Consider the following 19,560-nt stretch of genomic DNA (forward strand, 5'->3'; position numbering starts at 1 on the left):
ATGGCTCTTCCATTTTTACGATTTTACCAACGTGCTGTGATATTTCTTCTTCTGACATCATCTTTAATCTTTGCTGAAGGCGGAAAGATCCTGGTGATACCTCAGGATGGAAGTCACTGGCTCAGCATGCGCCTGTTAGTGGAGAAACTTCAGCAAAATGGACATGAAGCCGTTGTGGTAGTACCATCAACAAGTTTGCATATGAAGCCAAAGGAGCATCAGAATTATACAGTGAAAGTATATCCAATATCTTATGCAGAAGAACACCTAACTCTAACTCTCAAGTCATTTATTAATGATCATTTTATTGAACAATCTGTTTTGAATATTATTATTACAATGTATCAAAGCATATTAAAAATTTCCAGGTTCTATCTTACCAGCTGTAAGAGCCTTTTGCACAACAAAGACCTGATGCAGGAATTGAGAGAGAGCAAATTTGATGTGGTTCTCACAGATCCAATTCTGATATGTGGACCAGTAATTGCTGAGTATCTTTCGGTTCCTTCTGTCTACTTCTTGAGGGGATTTCCCTGTGGTATTGATTTTGAAGCTACCCAGTGTCCACATCCTCCTTCCTATGCCCCCAGATTATTCCTGAATAATTCAGATCACATGACATTCATTCAACGTGTGAAGAACTTGCTGGTCAGTATACTGGAGCTTATTTACTGTCAGCCTCTATTCAGTCCCTTTGAAGAACTTGCATGTGAGATTCTTCAAAAGAAAGTGACTGCTACAGACCTTCTAAGCCATGCATCTGTTTGGCTAATGAGGTACGATTTTGTACTTGAGTTCCCGAGGCCAGTGATGCCAAACATGGTTTTTATTGGAGGAATAAACTGTGATCAGAAGAAAAAACTGTCTCAGGTATGAAATTTTATTTTATTTTTATTGAAAGGGCAAGAACAGAAATGTGTAAAAATTTTACACTAAAAACTAACAACAGCTTGGTATTTAAAGATCGAAAGCTAATGACAAATGCTACATGATGCAGAAATTTTATCTCCTAGTATCTAACATTAAGAATAAATCATACCCTAGCAACCTAAAGCCCTGTCAGGTATGAAAATTTAAGTGTCATACAAATTTTGTACAAACAACAAGCTGTTTTGCTGAAGTGAAGCTCATCTGAATTTTGCAAACTTTAATCCTGAACATGAGCCAGACTTGGTAGCTTCTATTTCATCTAAGTTTCTTACTCCATGTCCATCTCTGTAAGACCTGTTTCCACAGTCAAAGACAGCTTGGCTATATTGCTCTGAAAGAATGGCCTGAGGAATGTCCATAAGCAAAGTCTGCTCTTTGTCTGCTCCATGTTGTCCTCCCTTCCCAGCTGTCTCATGAGCAGTCCATCTGGACACCTCAGGCACATACTGGCATGTCAGGAGCAATTGAGACTTTGTGGACTGTGGGAGCTGTGTGCTCTAGGTGTTGCTGTTCAGTTCTGGTGATAGTCACATAAGAAGCTGGCAGGATGGAAGGCGCCCAAGTCCGGTGTTGAGGGCAGTCTTGGCATCCGGGCTGTTGGCAGGGGCATAGATGTATCTGGGGATAATTCCATGTATCCATTCTCCTTTTACATACACTGAAAGTTCTAAGACTAACATTTCAGCTATAAGTCAATTCTTTTTCTGTCACATCCGTCTGCCAGATTGGTTCATTTCCATCTTTCCCATTATGTCAAGGCATCAATATCAAATGAGAAAAGCAGATACAGTGAAAAATAAATGAGGGTTAAAATGCACATGTGGAAAGAGATGCAAATAGTGTCAGTTGCAGCCAGACTGCTAGCATTTTAAAACCTATCCCAAGAAAGAAAGCCTTTCAAAAATGTATCTTCCTATCCTTTATGGGTTATCTAATTGGGTTTTAAGCCTTTCAGGGAATGGATCTTCTGTAAATTCCCAGTCATGTTTTGGGGTATCAACCAGGTCTCTGAATCAAGCACAGTATATTCTATAGCAGATCTATAGCAAGAAAGGGATATTCACGCATTGCACATTGTGAGTGAAAGAGAATAGTGTAGAACAAATCCCGACTACCTTCCCTGTCATCCAGATATGTATGTTTAGTCCTTGTATTGGTAGTGGGAGGGCCAATCCTGTTGCCAGGACAGTCTCTAGTACCGCAGAAACCAGGCAAGCCATTTAGTTCTCTCTCACTGGTTGCATATGTTGGAATGGAAGGAAAAAGTGTAGCAGTTGCTAACATAGCATCTTGCAAAAGAACATGCACTCATGAATGGGAAAGATTGTGGATCTGATATTAGAGCCACGCAGATGTCTGTAAATGCACCACACAAGAAGTGCTTGACTGTCTTTCTTTATCTGCCAGAGCCTAGCTTGAAAGCATCTTCTTCTAGTGTTCATCTGACAGCCTTTTCAGTGGTTATGAGCAATGGGTCTGTTCTGTGCATCACCTTCTCCTGAGCTGTTTGAGAATTCCTATTAAGTTACTCCTGAGTCATAAGCTGCTGATGGTGGGACAGTGCCAGCAGTGGAGCTAGCAGCTCTTTTGGAATGTAGGCTTGCAATATGGTTGAAGCTTCCCCACAAGACTTGGAAATAAGTATACAGACACTGCATGTGGAAGAAAGCCTCACCAGAGATCTAGAGCCTTGAATAGCCTGGAGGAGAAAATCGTACCCCAAATACAAGCACATCTTTCTTGGTTGGGGAATGTCCCTGTCCAGCCACCTACTTATAAACTTTCACTGTGAGCAGTTATTGCCATTAAACAATGGCATTTAAAAACGCAGCAATTTATGACTGAGAAGGATTTGACTCCAAGGCTAAGGGTAGTCAGCAAGCAAGAGTTCATGAACTATTTCAGTCATGAACTGAACTGACATGAGTCATGAACTCATGAGTTCATGAACTAGAAATCTTTTATTGATATGTGTTATCTGAAGTCCAGTGGTGAAATTTTGTTTTCCCATTTAGCTTTATATCTAAAAGGATGAGACAATAGATGGAAGTTGCATGTAGAAATGGGGAAAATTTTTCAGTTGGCTGCTTACCTTCAAAAATGCAGGTTTGAATCAATGGAAGAAAGTCATTTTTCTCAGTTGTACCAACTGGTTTTGGTTATTAAAAAGGTCAAAAAACAGGTATGTCAACATTGTTTTTCCATATATATCTTTACTATAAGTTATGTTTCACTGTACAGTTGGCCTCAGTTTCACTAGAAAAGAAAATAATCATAAAAAAATACCAAATTTCTATAGTCTGTTACAACTGTGACAGCTTTCTGTCCAACAGAGAACTCCTACACTATCTGGAAAAGAGTAACTTTGGTGCACTCTTTATAGACTCAGTAATGCCATGTGTGGTGGTCCTAGTAGAATTTCTGTCTGTCCATTCTGTGCATTTCTTTCATGGATTCCCATGTACTTTAGAGCATGTCAGTAAATGTCAAAATACTGTTTCTTATGTCTCAAGGTGTTTTACCAGCTACACAGACCCCATGGCAATCTCCCTATGGGTACTGAACCTACTTGTCAGCGTTTTAGAGAGCTTGTTATCTAAGGCCTTTCACAACAGATTCTAGGACGTTGGTTCAAAGTCCAGGGAGATGTGCATCCACCAACACTTTGTTGAAGGTCTCTGGATAACGAGATACCATTCGCATTATGCCCCAGAGTCTCTTCACTGGAGGCATCAACTGCAAGAAGGGGAGAAGCCTAAGTTACATGAATTTCAAGGATGCATTTTGTATTTGGTGTGAGAGGAAGGCTTACATAGCAGTAAGAATACCAGATGGGTTTGTGAGACAATTTCCCATGCTGTGACAGATTTTCTTTGGGCAAGTCTCCTGTTTTCCCTTGCGTTGGTAGTGTTGTAAGATGGTTAGAATAGTCCTGCCCTACTTCACAAGTGTACTGGGATGGGAAGAAAATGAAAGTCTGAAACTCTTAGACTCCATGGTGATAAGAACAGTGTAATGATTTTAGATAGGTGGCAAGTTCAGTACAATTACATGGATGAACAAAATCTAAACATGGTTACAGATAACTGGTTTGCCAATACGAAGGTAAAAAGTTGCAGACCCACATTTGTGTGTTCAGCTAAAGGTGGCCCAGGGCAGTGCCATCTGTGTACCTGGGAAGAGTTCTGTCACAAGGATATAAAATTGCAAGCCTGGGTTTACTTTGGCATTGGCAACAAACGTTCCCCATCTGAAACAGAGATGTTGTGGCATATTCATCAACCCACACAACTGCCACCCACAGCTCTGTGTCATGGGACCATCCCTGGGAAATGAGCAGACAGTGAGTAGATGGGGTGCCCAGCTATCACAATCTGATCTGGGCAGAAGGAAAGGCGAGATCGGTTTGCATCTCCCTTCCACATCAGACCTGCAGTTGTGCTGCATTGAGTTAATGTTGCTGTAAGAGTACAGTGGGAGATCACAGAGGACTCAGTTCCTTAGAGATTATTCCAGATAGGTGGACCTTAGAGCAAAAATTCCCAGCTGCAGGAGGTGTAGTTTGGCTGTAAGCCAAACCCTTTTGGGGGAAAAGGGGGACAGGCAGCAGCTATTCCCAGTTGCTTGCATGACTTGTGTTCACATTCACACAGTTATTTATTAGTACTACCGGGCAGCATGCAAGGATAACTAAGCCAAAGGCTGGGCATGCACTAACTACCTTCAATGAACATCTACCCTATGGCTCAGGTCACCTCAGGATAGTAGTTGTTTGCACTCCATGTAGTTACTGCAATCAGCCAACAGGGAGCTGAGCTGATTCATCCAGCAGCTAGCAGCCCCCTGTATCCCAGTCTGCTGTGCTCAGAGACAAGAAGGGTGAAGAGGCGAGATCAGGGTTGTTGTGGTTTGGGCAAAGACTAAGAGATGAGTTGGGGTCCAAGCTGCTGGGTTACCGACAGTAAGAAGGATCATGAGGCTGGGGTCCAAGTGTGGCATGAAGAAAAGAAGGTTGAAAGGCAGTGAGCTATAGTCACAACTTGGGAGAGTGAAGTATATGATAGTAGATACGCCTCTTCTTCCTCATGCAAACCCACTTTCAAAGTACAACACCCACTTCAACCTTTTATAATCATTAATCTTCTACTGTGAACCCCACTGCATGCAAACTTGTAAACGCCTAAAATGTGAAGCAAGTTGAAGGGGCGGAGGTATCGAAAGAAAACTTTGGCAAGAGGTGTGTTTGCATAGGTGGAGCATAGCTACAAAAGCTTGCTGACTACCCTTAGCCTCTCTGGTGTGTGGGCTCACGACATGTTGGCTGCAGTGCTGCTCCCCTTCTTGTGCTGTCTAAGCTCTGCTGCTGCAGGGAAACTGCTGGTGATACCAATGGAGGGCAGTCACTGGCTCAGTATGAAGGCAGTGCTGGCTGAGCTGAGCAGGAGAGGGCACGAAATAATTGTCATTGCACCAGAAAGCAGAATGCTCGTAGATTCTTCTGCGATGTACACGCTGAAAACGTATCCTGTACCTTTCAAAAAGGAAGAGCTTCAAGAACTTATGCACTCATTTGCTTTGGACACTTTTAGTGAAAAGCCTTTTCTGTTCAGATTTTTGAACACCTGGGAGAATTTTAGAAAGAGCTCTGCCATATTTAAAGCCACCTGCGAATCCTTACTGTACAACAAAGAGGTGATGAAATATATTGAAGAAAGTAAGTTTGATGCCATCCTTACAGATCCCCTGACACCCTGTGGACAGATAATTGCTTTGCACTTTTCTATCCCTACTGTTTTCTTCTTGCGGGGTGTCCCTTGTGCTATAGACGTTCATGCTGCTCAGAGTCCAGACCCGCCATCTTATGTCCCACGAGTGTTCTCACTCTATACAGACCATATGACATTTCCTCAGAGAGTAAAGAACTTACTGATCAGCATTTCAGAGCCTTTCCTTTGCAGTACTGTCTTTTCATCATTTGAAAGTCTGGCTTCGGACTTTCTCCAAAAGCCAATGACAATTACGCAGCTTTTAAGTCATGGATCCATTTGGCTGAAGAGAATTGATTTTGTCTTTGACTATCCCGTGCCTGTGATGCCCAATATGATCTTCATTGGAGGTGTAAACTGCGGACAGAAGAAACCATTATCTCAGGTCAGTGACTGTATGGGAAAGGCGTAATGAGGGAAAAATTCAGGCAGTCAAATGCCTGCATGATCTGGGTGACATGTAATAGCATATTTGATGTGGGCATTATTTACCGTGGGAATCTCTTTATTAATTGCTGCTGTGGATGGTCTTATTCAAATATCAATTCATTAGTAAAAAAAAGTACTCATCTTGGCAGCAGATTAAACTAATTTGGCATAAGGCACTCATAGTATATTTATGAACCACTACACAGAAAGTTAGATGAGAGTAGCTGCTTCACATTATATTTACATTACATTCACCCCATGCCTTGTAAATTAAATTAACAAGCCCTCCTAGCAAAAGGTAGACTCATAGCCACAGGAAGAACAGAGTGGTATAATTGCCCAGCAGAACAAGATGCGATTCCACCTCCTCTTCTTGATTCTGCCTGACACAGTGATTTTGTTCTGGGAGGGGACCACATGCTACCCTGTATTTAATTCGAGCTGAATGCAAGTACACAAACATCGCTTGCTCACTTAATCTTCCAAAAAAACTTTATCCCACAAAAGAGACAGTTGTTTCAAGAACATAAGCTGCTTATCCATTCAGAAAAGTAACTCATTGGGTTATGTGCAATAGCGTTATTTTCTGTCTTCTATAACAACAGTGGTGTTGTCTATGAGTCAAAAGCTAATACTTTGTGGTGAAACAGTTTTGGACTAACAGCAGCTTCCAGCACAAGAACTACACAGCTGAATTCCAAACTGAAGTCTTTTTGGAGACATCCAGTTCAGAAAAGGAAATGCCAATGGGTGGCTGCTTGGGTATGTGGTCTAAAGAGGCATTTGCTTGTGTCTGTACTCTTACATGGTTCAGCCACATTCTCCAGTGAATGTTGTGAGATCTTCAGTGCTTCAAGCTTGTTGCTCCTCGTGATGCACGTTAGCTTGTTGCCGCATGCGAGATATGTTAGCTTGTGGCTGCCTGGGATGTAAGTAGAACAGCCTTGTGCTGCAAAGCCAGAGGATAGCAAGAAAAGGTTAGAAAAGAGGAGGTAGCTGTCATCATCAGCTGCTGAAYCTGTAGCTAGCATGATCCAGCAGTTTCAGAATGGAGCAGTAAATCACTTTATAAGGATAAAGTGCTACCCTTTGTGAATGCTGCTTAAAAACAGGCAGGCTCTTCCCTATTCTTTTTTCACTTGACAGCTTTCTCTGAGTCCTAGGGAATGGCTTCTTCCTATGGCCTACAGTCTGTCATCATCTCTACGCTTCCCCTACATTCATAGGCCTTTGTGAACATGAATGAATGAAGCCTCACAACAAAACAGACTGGCATTTTCCAGAGGTGTCACATCTTCCCCAGAGTCATCCTTAACTGCTCTCAGGGCATTGCCTTACTCCTCCCGTACTTCATCTGATGATACCCATTGAAAGTACTGATTGTTTCTGTGGGGCTGCTAGTGTTCAGATCTTGTTTTGTTCACAAAAGTCTATTTCAGTTTGCTTCCAATCTGCCCACTTTTACCAGGGTAGTGCCTTTTCCTATCTGTTCTCTCCATCAGAGCTGCTTAATGGACTTCAGGGACAAACCCAGGCATATCCTCTGGGAAAGCAGGGAGACAAATTCTGCCTGCAGGTGAGCCCATGTGGCAGCTGCAAGTTAAAATTGGACTCTCCTCCAAAGACAAAGCTCGCTCTCATTCTAATCTTGCTCAGGAGCTAGAGATCATAGTCCAGCAGTAATGGTTATTACAGGAATAGCAATTCTTTACACAACCTTCAGCAGCACTTCCAGTCCTGACTTCTTTATTTGTTCTCTTCCTACTAAGCCTGTGCATCACAGAGTTACATCTAATGGCCAAATATAGTTCTGCAGTTTGCCCTGTGTCCGTCACAAATACTTGTTAAATGCTGAGACATGGCATCTTACTTTTAGTTTTTCATCCGAAGCAAAAACACCACTGCTTACCATTTAAAATCAGTTCCTGCCTGGAAACAACAGGGCTATTGTTGGCTACTTCTATGCAGTCTTTCTTGTACCTAGTGAGGTACAAGGAGAACAGAGTGGCTTTTCCTTCCTATTGCTCCTGGAAGAATACAATACTCCAGGGAAGCACAGAGAGATAGGATAAGGTGAGAATGAAGCAGCGTCATGTACAATAACATGGAGTCAGTGGTTTTCCTTCAGTCATGCAGCCTCTGCGGCAGTGATGCTTCTTGTAACACATTGGTAGCTGGAGTTGCATCTGTCCCCTGTGCTGAGCTGTCTGTAAATCACAGAGCCTCCTCCTTAGGATTTGCACAGACATTGTGCTGTACGGTGGCATTATTTTATCATTTGATTTCAGCATAAACCTGATGAGCATTTCGGAACAGCTGTAAAATTCTTATCTCAAAACATTTCTACCAACAGTGGTGTTAGTCAAGGAAGGCAGGGAGTGTCACCAAAACCGACTCCTTCTTGTCTGAGCTGGTAACAGTTCCCCCATTCCGCCCCCACACACACTCTCTGAGACTCTTTCTTGTCTGGGGCCTTTTGGTAACAGTTGGAAAGAAAGAAAGAAAGAAAGAAAGAAAGAAAGAAAGAAAGAAAAAGAAAAAGAGAGAGAGAAGGAAAGAAGGAAAGAAACAGAGAAAGGGAGAAAACAACTTCTGAACCTTCATTAATAAGTCAGGAAAAGCTGTATTTCCTATTGCCAATCCTCCCCCCCACCCCACTTCTTTACTGCTGGCTAAGAAACTGGCTGTGTCACAGCCAGACATGCTTTTAATATAGCTTGTCCATGTGTATTATATATGGCAGTTCTGAATCTGAGAAGGCCATATATATAAAGTTTAAAAGTGAGGAATTTGCAGAAAACACCAGGCTCTCAGTCTGATCAAAACCTTCCTCTGTTTGGGGGCATAAAGGCAAACTGCCTTGGCATCTGCAACACCCTCTCAGCAAAATTAGCTACAGACTTTTTCTTTAAGGGAAGTTCCTGCTCACTCTCTAGGAGAGTAACTTCTTGGACTACATCTCCTATCACCATCCGATGAATCCAAACATAACAACATCATTTAATTTCAGCTCAATGACTAACATGCTAAAATATTAATAGTACTAGTATTTTCAAGAAAAGTAATCCTTGCTCCCCTCAGATAAAATATCTGTGAAAATAATGGCCAAATCTTGTTCCAGCAAATCATAATAACCTCTTCACTGGCTGGAGAATTTAACCCAATGCTTTAGCTATTGCTTGTGTTAAAACACAGTGTGTTAGAAATACAGTGAGAACAATAAGCATTTTAATACAGGCTTTCAGCAAGCCCAGTTACTTCCAAGTGCCAGCACTATTCAAAGGCTTGGAATTTTGTTTTAATAAAACCTAATTTTATTTTCAATTGACATCTGGCATACTTTTAAAATCAGTAGAGTGAAACAATCAGAAAGGACCCACCCCAAGGGAGCACCAGACGCTAAGGGCAGTTCTGCGACCCCCCCCCCCCCCAGTTTCATTCATCATGTTCCTTAAATTTTCATCAGTGACTTGAATGGTTGCTAGCAACTGGTTTTACGGGAAAAGCTGGATCGTTAAGCAGGAATGTGAGAATGTGGCGGGGGGACTGTGTGGTTACATAAAATCTGTCAGCTCAGGGCAGAGGACCAGACTTGAGATGTCTAGGAACATGGCTCTTGTGAGTAAACACAGTTATTTAATTTCTGTAGGGGTCTTTGCTTTTCTGTCTCTGTTTTGCTTGACCAATGGTGGAAAGCTGTTGGTGGTGCCAATGGACGGGAGTCACTGGCTCAGCATGCGGTCAGTGCTGGAGGCCCTCAGCCAGAAAGAGCACAAAATTGTCGTTGTTGCACCAGAAGTAAATTTGAACGTGAAGCCATCTGAACATTACACTCTCAAGACATATCCAGTGCCTTTAACTAGGGAAGAACTGGGAGCAAGCATGCATTCATTTGCTAATGATCTTTTTGAGAGAAGACCCTTTCTCCAGAGAATCGCTACACTGTATGAAAAAGTTCAAGTCATCTCTGATCTCTACTTCTCCTCCTGTACCAACTTACTGCACAATAAAGATCTGATGCAGTATCTTGAAGGGAGTAAGTTTGATGCTCTTCTCACAGATCCTGTTGTACCATGTGGACAAATAGTGGCTCTGCATCTCTCTGTCCCATCTATTTTCTTTTTACGAGGACTCCCTTGCAGTTTTGATTTGCAGGCTGCTCAGTGTCCAGACCCTCCTTCTTATGTCCCGAGAACATTTACAGACAACTCAGACCACATGACATTTATCCAGCGAGTGGAAAACTTATTTCTCAAGTCATCAGAATCCTTTCTTTGCAACTTTGCTTATTTGCCATTTGAACATCTGGCCTCAGATTTTCTCCACAGACCAATAACAATGAAGGAACTTTTAAGTCATGGATCCATTTGGCTTAAAAGAATGGATTTTGTTTTCGAGTATCCCATGCCAGTGATGCCCAACATAGTTTTTATTGGAGGTATAAACTGTGGACAGAGAAAGCCATTATCTCAGGTCAGTGATTTCCTTAATAAAATATATTAAAGTTTGAAGGGAAAACACTGTTTGCAATCTCCTTGCTATATATTGTGTGTATATAATTGTATATGTTGGTTAGTGGGATTTACATGTACCGTAAGGTGTACTTTAAAGAGGAAAAGATGAAACATTGACTTGATTTCAATTCTCTCCCATTATTGCAGGGACCCTTCTACAGTGTTAGCAGGATCTAAGCATTTTTGCTTAGACATTTTTTTCTTTGGGCTAGGTAGAAATAGTTGTTGTTTATCACAACGCTCTGACTAACAAGCCACAAAGCCACCAGTGAGGGTGATCCATGTGCTGCTACTAGCAGGGGGCCACAGCTATCATTACCTCAAATTATTTATGTTTTACTGTCACAACTGATTTTTAGAAACAACCAATTTCTTTCAGTTAACAGAAGCATCGTTGCAGAATTTAGGCATAATTTTAGGCATAAAGTGCCTCTACCTCCTCCTCCCCCCAAAAAGGCCTTTCAGTGAAATGAACTTTGGCCAATTTTCCATTTTCATTGCAGGGTCAAGATGTAAAGAAACTTTAAAGAAACCAGCCCATTTCCCATACCAAGAATTAATATTTTTCTATTGTTTTACAAACAAAATGATTTACAATGGCAGGAGGGGAGGAACTGTTTTGTTTGCTAAAAATCCTTAATTGGAAAAAGAGTGATTTGTTAATCATTCAAAAGAAACAGTTGGGAGTTGTCCAGTCTAACTGCTGCTCTGATTACAGCCGTGCCAAGTTTGCTGAACTTTAATACCTCTTATGCTGTCTTTTGCCACATCAGTGATTATACATTTGCTACAGAGCAAATTAGTCCAAAGATCAGTAGTTAAAAGTGTAGCACAGATATCTTAAAACGGTGGAGCTCTGGTATTCTTTCTGTGCAGCCCTCACCAGATTTCTGCAGAAATGGCTCAGAGGCTTAGCTCTCACACACAAATCACGGTGGCGCTGGTTCTGCTCCTGTGCATACTCAGTTTGGCTGCTGGTGGGAAACTGCTGGTGGTGCCGGTAGATGGGAGTCATTGGCTCAGCATGCGGGAAGTGTTGGACGGTCTTGGGCAGAAAGGACACGAAATAGTCGTCATTGCACCTGAAATAAACATGCATATAAAGCCATCAGAGAATTTTATTATGAAAACGTATCCCGTACCTTTCACAAAGGAAGAGCTGCATGAACATTTCCATTCTTTTTCACGGGAAATATTTGAAGAAGGATCTTTTCTGGAAAGATTTGTTAAAACATACCAAAGACTGAAAAGAATGTCTGCCCTGGTCCTGTCTACCTGTACACACTTACTATTCAACAAAGAGCTTGKCAGATATTTTAAGGAGAGCAAATTCGATGCTGTCTTTACAGATCCCTTTCTACCCTGTGGGCAGATACTGGCAGAGCATCTTTCAGTCCCTTCTGTGTTTTTCTTACGGGGAATGCCATGTGGTTTAGAATTTGAAGCTACTCAGTGTCCCAGTCCCCCTTCTTATGTCCCCAGGATGTTTTCAGGCACTACAGACCATATGACCTTTCTTCAGCGTGTGAAGAATCTCATTTTTGAGTTGCCACATTTTTTTCTCTGTGATTTTGTTTATCATCCATACGCAAATCTGGCTTCTGAGTTCCTTCAGCGGGACGTGACTGTGCCTGATCTCTTAAGCCACGCATCCATTTGGCTCATGAAGTTAGATTTTGCGTTTGAATATCCGAAACCATTGATGCCCAACATGATTGCAATTGGAGGAGTAAACTGTGCTCATGAGAAGCTACCTCAGGTGGGTCATGTTCTGTTTTTTTTTGTTCTGACTTCTACATTCTACAAGACTTCTACTTTCACAAGAGTGGAATTTTGTATTGGAGATAGGAATTAAGCCTTTCCATTTAGGGTGATTTAGCTAAAAACTTGTGAAGAAAATTATTTTTCCCTCACTTTCTTCCTTAGTTTCCTTTTTTTTTTTTGCATGGACACATACAGCTTTTCATTTGAAAATTATGCTTGATTAAGTGATAGCAACGTCTTTTTCTATAGTAGGAGATCATTCTTTGGCTTCTGAAGATGTGACTTCATTTTTGTGTATCCCAGGCCAGTGATGCTCCTCATTGGAATCTTCAGCTAGGGTTAGAAATCCAACATAGCTTAGGTAACTTTATCTGTAAAAATGAATGCTAGATTTATTACAGTTGACTTTTTTATGACATATATTGAAATATATTTTGTGGTGTGTTATGTAACATTGTACTCTCTTAGTTCTCTCAGAGACTGAAGAAAAAGCAGCAGGCGAGTCTGAGTGGTTGTCAGAGTCATGTAGTTAGGTATAAACTGCTAAATTTTGCATATCTTTGTAGCAGAGTATGTACAGAGAAATGCTCTTCAGGCTTCTTTCCTAGGGCACCCTTGCTGCATTACTACTTCTTTCTTTGTAATGAATTTGCTTCTTCACTAGGACATTTCCAAAGCAGGAATCAACACGAATGTCACGTGTTATGGACTTTCAGGCTAAGAATTGCTGTCTCTGTTTACAGGCATATATCAGAATTTTTTGCCCCTGTGATGACTATGTGAGATTAGAGATAAAATCAATCTTATTGAGCCTGAAGAGGCTATGGTGGCTTAGCAGATCCTGGTCCTAGACAAGAGAGCTGTCAAAGCTACTTGGCATGGTTTTCACCTTGATTTTCTTACCGATGTTCTGGAAGTTGAGAAGAAATCCTCATCTTCATAGAAAAGCTGATGAATTATAGGCTAAATGAGCAGACAGTGAGGTGGATTGAAAACTGGCTGAACGGCAGAGCTCAGAGGGTTGTGATCAGTGGCACAAAGTCTAGTTGGCGCTAGCAGTGTCCCCCAGGGGTCAACACTGGGTCCAGTATTGTTCAGCTTATTCATTAATGACCTGGATGAAGGGACAGAGTGCAATGTCCCATCACAAACCCGTGCTAGGAGTCAGTGTAGTGGAAGTAGCTATGTTGGGGTTGTGTGTCCTGCAGACAATATTCGGATCAAGGCAGTGCATGAATTACGTGATTGGAGATCCCATGCTGACAGTGAAAAGGTAGAGACAGAAGACTGCAGTGACACATTCTCCTGCATCCTGAGTTAAAGATGGTTCACACAGTCCACATAGGCCCCATAAATGAGAACTGACTAGGTGGCACATCAGAAGCCCTTCAAGAAAACACCGGATAAGGCTGATAAAGTTTATTGCTGTGCTGCTGCAATGTAAGTGCTTTTAACATTTGGATCCTTGCAAGTGGCAAGAGTTTATCTGCGCATTGTTCAGCACGTTTTGGCTGCAAGGCTGCCACTTTCCTACTCACTCTCAAATCACTACAGGTCTGACTTTCTCACAAGCCCTTTGTCACAAACTAGCAGCTGCTGATGGTGCTCCAGGATGGGAGTCAGTGGCTCTGTGTGCTTGCAGATGAGTGCAGGCAGCAGAAGTGTGAAAGAATTGGCCCTGAAGCAGCAGGAACAGGTCTCCTGCTAAACATCAGGGAGATAAAGCATGGAGATAGATCCTCTGCTGTTCCCAGAGGAGAACGTGGATAGACCTTTCCCACTAAGGAGGCCTCAGAGGAAAAGTACTTCTAGAATAAGTCTTAAGAGGCCTAAGAGGGAACAGTGCTGCCCTCCAATCCCCCAGCTTTCATGCCCTGGGGCACAATCTTTGTATAACAAAAGAGCATGCCTTACACACCAGCCACATAGGCTACTGCGTATTCTGGATCCAGATCTTCAGACTGTCACAAGTCCCATGGTGGCATATGCATCAAAATTCTCATTCAGTTGTGCTTTTATCGGAACTGCTAGTACTCCTCTGATGCTGAATGCATCATTTTTATCATGCCTAAATCTTCATTAATCTTGTCATTCTAGGAACCATTTAAAACACCTCTTTCACATGTGGTATTGGCCAAGAGTCTCGTAGAGATTAGTGTTCAGGAGTACTGTGGTGCACTCTCCCCCTTCCACTAAGCACACATGTCCTCTGCCCTGGTCTTGAGGCTCCCTTGTTTGAGAGCAGCTTCTTTTCCTGCCCTCTCCCCTCCCCACACACTCCATCACCAAAGCCTTTAGGAAGGTGAGGACGCTTTCCTGATGCTGAGAATCAGATGCCACCAGCTCAGTATGGCTTCAAAGAGACAGAGAGAGGTGGAAGGTCTTGCTCATGGAGAAGGGAGCGGCCTCTGTTATGTTGACTAGTGATGTGGATTTGACACTTCTCTCACCCACGCAAAAGCTTCAGCCCATGCAAGGTTATCAGAAATGCAGTCCTATCCAGAAGCACACCTGCCTCTTTGCTGGGCGACTCTTTACTGTTCATCCAGTAGAAACAGATGGGAGTTATCTGGCATATCCAGAGCTCTTATTACAGCCTGTGTAGTTTGCTGAACTTTAATACTCTCATGTTCTGTTTTTTTCATGTTCTTATAAACTTCTATGTTCACTGGCGCACTTTGTATCACAGATTTTCTTAGAGAGGTATTTTTAACTGAGTGATAGGAAAGGGTTTCAAACTGATTTTCTTTTCCTTTACCAAGAAGTTTCAGTTCTCGTTTCAGTGAAGGTATCTGAGTATCTCTCTATCTATTTATCTATCTATCTATCTAAAGGTCCCTTCCAGCCTCGACTGTGCTGTGATTCTGTGATTCCCTGTTACAGGGAGATGTTTTCCCATTTATCACTGGGACAAAAAAAATGCACACATATAGTTACTGCAGCTAACTCACTGTAAGGCACATGAGAATACCTTCTGTATACCTCTTTCAGTTTTTGGTCTTCTAATATAATCTCACTGTATCAACTAGAGATAAAATTTTGCTTAAATAGGCCTCAGAGTGGGACRACATTGCTCTATCTTTTTCTGACGAATTAGAGAATCCAGGTGGGCGTGAAGTTTGAAACTCCTTCCCCTTTTCTGCAGATTTGTTAGGTGTTACAGTCCTTCTTGCTGTCTAGAGAATGGCCTCTGAGAATCATTTTTCTTAATATACAACATAGAGAACATCCTATCAAGTAAGTTTTTTTGGATACGCTTAGTATTAACCTTGGGATATGCTTATGCATGGTACTTTTGGCTAAAACTTAGACATTTCATGAATGAGGTTTTCCATCACTTCTACCTGTTCCAAGCAAATTTCTTCATGGCACTGCTCAGCATAAAGAACACTGTTCTTTGCTCAGAGATCTCTTTGATCAGGTGTACTTGGCTAGGGATATAAGAAAGTTTCTGTTCTCCATTCAGCAATTGCTCTTGTTCAGCTACCACTCCTATAGTTTGTTTTGGAGGGGTCCTACTTCCTGTCTGTGAATCCAGAGGTCACTAACTTCCTAATTTCTTTCCAACCTGATGGTCAAGGAAGCTGAATCTGGCTAGCCTGCTAATTATTTTTCCTGGTAGTAGGAATTAAAGGTTGTTTACTGCGTCATCTTCTGCAAGAGCCATCATAGCTTGTCAGACCAAAGGAGCAGCTAGCCCAGTATCTTGTCTTAGGCAGTGGTCAGCAGGAGATACGCAGAGAGGTGTTCTAAAACAGGGCAAGGACATAGTGGTGTTTCCCCAAAACGTTCTCCCAGTTTCTGATGCTGTGGCACAGAAGTGGTATTGTTGCACTTAGCCCTTGATAGATTTTTTTTTTATTCCAGTTTGCCTAATTGCTTTTGTAAGCTTGCAAACTTTTGACATCCAGACTATCCCACCTTTCCATGAAATATGACTTAATGGCAGATGTGATCTGCTTGGTCAGGCACTTCTTTTAAGCATGAACTACGGATATCTGTTTTTCTAGGTTCATCTTGGAAGTTTTCACATCTTTGCATGTTCTCCTGATCTAAGAACACTTTTTGTCTATAGGTGGCTGTTTCGTTTACCTATCTATCCCCTGGGTCTCACTTGATGCAACTTCAGCCGAGGTTCTCAAGAATAATTAGGCACATAAATCCCATTCAAGTCAACATGATTTGGATATCTAAATGAGTCCTTGGAGTTGAACTTTTCTCAAAACTAGATCAGGTCAGCAAGTCTTGAAAATGTCAGAGATGAAAAATCTTCCAAATGTTCAAACTGAATCTCCCATGCTGCAATTTGTGGCCATGGCCCCTTGATATACCATTTGCTGCTACCCAGAACAGCCTGGCTCCATCATCTTTGTTACTCCCCTTCAGGTAGTTGTTGGCTGCTGTAGAGTATTATAGAGAACAGGATTTCCAACATGGATATTTTTCTATGATGTGGTGTATTCAGAATCTTAGTACTAGTACAGCACATACAAAAATAGCTTGGAAACTCAGTCTTCCCCTTCTTCTGGTAACCACAGGATGGAAGTGTGGAGTTCCTATTGGCTGATACCACAGGCAAGCATTAGTAGCTTCTTTTAAAAAGTAGTTATTTTTTAAGAATTTAAAGTTCTTAAGTAGTTTGTAGTTAAGTAGTTTGGCCCAGAGCTGCTCAGCTACGAACTCGTATAGCCCCTCTTGAGCAAGGACTGCAAATTCTGCTGCATCATCAACTACATAGAAAGGTGTTTGGTTAATATGTTATCCAAACTCCAGTGACCCCCACTGTTTTGAATGCTGACTCCTCACATTTTAGAACATGCTGTGTGATCTCCAGGAACCTTTCTTAGCAAAGATTTCAGAGAGAAAGGTAGGGATTTGGGTCTTTCATGTCAATAGCACAATGGCACTTCTTCTGAGTGTTATGCTTCTTTAAAATAAACTCTCTGGAGAAGCTTAGAGGCAGTGAAAGTTGGGAAGTGGCGCTCCTGACTTGATGCTGGCATAGTACAGTCAAGTACACAGTGACTCACTTCAGACAACCCTGACCCAGAAAAATCCCTCCACACATAGCTGCTACCTCTCCTAATCTAAGGCCCTGTTAATTGTGCTGAATCACTAAAGATAGCTTAAATACTTGTTGTTGGAACTCCCATGATAGCACTCTTATCAATGTTTTTAGCAGTTTAAAATGTGATCTTTGAACTCCAGCAACCTGTCTTAGCAAACATTTTGTAGAGGTAAAGGTTAAAGATCATGAAGTTATAAATGAGGTACTACTAGTTTTTGCTTTCATATACTGCTTGGAAAAGGTACGAAGGAGCGGTTCTTTTTTTCCTTCTTTCCTTTCTTGTCAACAGCTTCATGACAGTTATGTGGAGGTACCAGATAAATGCTGGCCTTGTTCTTCTTCTGTCTTTCTGGAGTTTGGCAGAAGCTGGGAAGCTCTTGGTTGTGCCTCAAGATGGAAGTCACTGGCTGAGCATGCGTGTGGTTGTGGAGAAACTCTGGGAAAGGGGACATGATATTGTTGCAATAATTCCCGAAGCCTCTTTGCTCATGAAAAGCTCAGAAAATTTCACCATCAAAACATACTCTGTGCCTTACACACAGGAATCTTTGGATAGATATTACCATTCCATTGGTAAAAATTGTTTTCTTAACCCTCCCCTTCTAGAAAAAATTACAATTTTACTCAAAAATCTGTCGGAAATGACCACCATGTTCTCTTCTACCTGTCGGCATCTCTTATATGATGAAGAGCTAATGAAATACCTCCAGGATAGCAACTTTGATGCCATTATGATGGATCCTGTGTTGCCCTGTGGACCAATTATTGCTGAATTTCTCTCGCTCCCTTCAGTGTTCTTCATGCGCGGTCTTCCATGTGGCTTAGACTACAAAGCCGCCCAGTGTCCCAATCCTCCTTCTTATGTGCCGAGACTTTTCACATCCAGTTCAGACCACATGACGTTTACAGAGCGTGTGAAAAACCTCCTGATTGGTTTTTCAGAGCATTTACTTTGCTATCTGTTGTACTCAAAATACGAGAACTTGGCATCTGAGTTTCTTCACAGAGACGTAACAGTACTGGAACTATTTAGCACAGCATCCGTTTGGCTGATGAGATATGACTTTGTTTTTGAGTATCCACGCCCAATAATGCCGAATATGGTCTATGTTGGAGGCATCAACTGTAAGCAGAAGAAACCATTACCAAAGGTTAGTCATTTTTTACGTTGAGAGTATTACAGCATTTATTAGAGATTATTTAAGAGCTTTGCTTTTTTTAAGTCCTTCCTATAGTAGTATTTGTGCTTGAGATAATATGTGATTGAATGCCAGGATGCCGTGACTTGGAAGTGGGAATCTCAGGTCTAACAACTGATCACAGAAACATAGATTTGTTGCATTGCAAGCAGCTGAAAGGTTTCTGCCAAGGAGAGCTTAGGTTAAGCCATGTCGTTGCCCATGCCTAGGTACAGCCTAGCTAGGCATGAGCATATTAGATACTCATGCCATATGTGCTATAGCTACATAAATGACAAAAAAATTGAAGTAATTAGATTTAATATTGCAAACAGCTGTGGAATATTGGATAATTTCCAGAGACTTAATTGAACAAAAAATGGAAATTTAGAACTAACTCTATGTATATACATAAAGTGCCATAGAGATTGATGATGCAGACAAATACCCCAAAACTTAGAAAGGTACGTAATCAAACACAGTAAAGGGAGCTGTTTTGCCCCTGAATTTGTGTAAGTAGCAGTGGAAGATAGCATACATGATGGGAAAAAGAAGCCTTCAGGATTTTATCTACTCCCACTGTTTGACTTGTTTAGATCTCCCTAATGGGCTGTTTAAATAGTGCAGATGTCAGTCACTGACACTGCTTTTCAGACCACAGAGGTGTTGCAACAGCAGAAGTTATTGTTAAGATTGCGTTGCATTAACTGCTAAACTTAGGGCTTTCACTCTGATATCTGCTATAATATAGAAACAAAGCTGAAGATAAACCCATATCAACCCATAGCATATCAAATCTCTGTCAATTGTTACCTCTTGTTTAAACTAACAGCACAAACTAAGCCAAAGGTCAGACTTCTGATATATGCTTTCTGTCCAATCAACTGAACAGACTCAAGGCAGGAAGTTCA

General features: G+C 41.6%; 2 protein-coding genes and 2 pseudogenes across 2 annotated transcripts; all 4 read left to right on the forward strand.

Moving 5' to 3' along the window:
• Nucleotides 1–876, forward strand: LOC112970803 (annotated as a pseudogene).
• A 4,368-nt stretch (nucleotides 877–5,244) lies between these two features.
• Nucleotides 5,245–6,108, forward strand: LOC112970804 (annotated as a pseudogene).
• Nucleotides 6,109–9,734: 3,626 nt separating this feature from the next.
• On the forward strand, nucleotides 9,735–10,911 carry LOC112970805 (UDP-glucuronosyltransferase 1-1-like). The gene is made up of 2 exons (XM_026075594.1): nucleotides 9,735–10,598; nucleotides 10,852–10,911. Exons 1-2 carry the CDS (start codon nucleotides 9,735–9,737, stop codon nucleotides 10,909–10,911), a joined length of 924 nt encoding a protein of 307 aa, XP_025931379.1.
• A 626-nt stretch (nucleotides 10,912–11,537) lies between these two features.
• On the forward strand, nucleotides 11,538–14,599 carry LOC112970806 (UDP-glucuronosyltransferase 1-1-like). The gene is made up of 2 exons (XM_026075595.1): nucleotides 11,538–12,398; nucleotides 14,501–14,599. The coding sequence occupies exons 1-2, from the start codon at nucleotides 11,538–11,540 to the stop codon at nucleotides 14,597–14,599; spliced, it is 960 nt and encodes a 319-aa protein (XP_025931380.1).
• The last annotated feature ends 4,961 nt before the right edge of the window (nucleotides 14,600–19,560 follow it).

Source organism: Apteryx rowi, unplaced genomic scaffold (genome assembly GCF_003343035.1).
Source record: "Apteryx rowi isolate R43461 unplaced genomic scaffold, aptRow1 scaffold_407, whole genome shotgun sequence".
In the NCBI taxonomy this organism is placed as follows: Eukaryota; Metazoa; Chordata; class Aves; order Apterygiformes; family Apterygidae; genus Apteryx; species Apteryx rowi.

Coding starts and splice junctions, on each gene's coding strand:
- LOC112970805 (XM_026075594.1), top strand. CDS start 9,735: ATGGCTCTTGTGAGTAAACACAGTTATTTAATTTCTGTAGGGGTCTTT. Junction 10,599..10,851: donor AGAGAAAGCCATTATCTCAG/GTCAGTGATTTC, acceptor TCTTTGGGCTAG/GTAGAAATAGTTGTTGTTTA.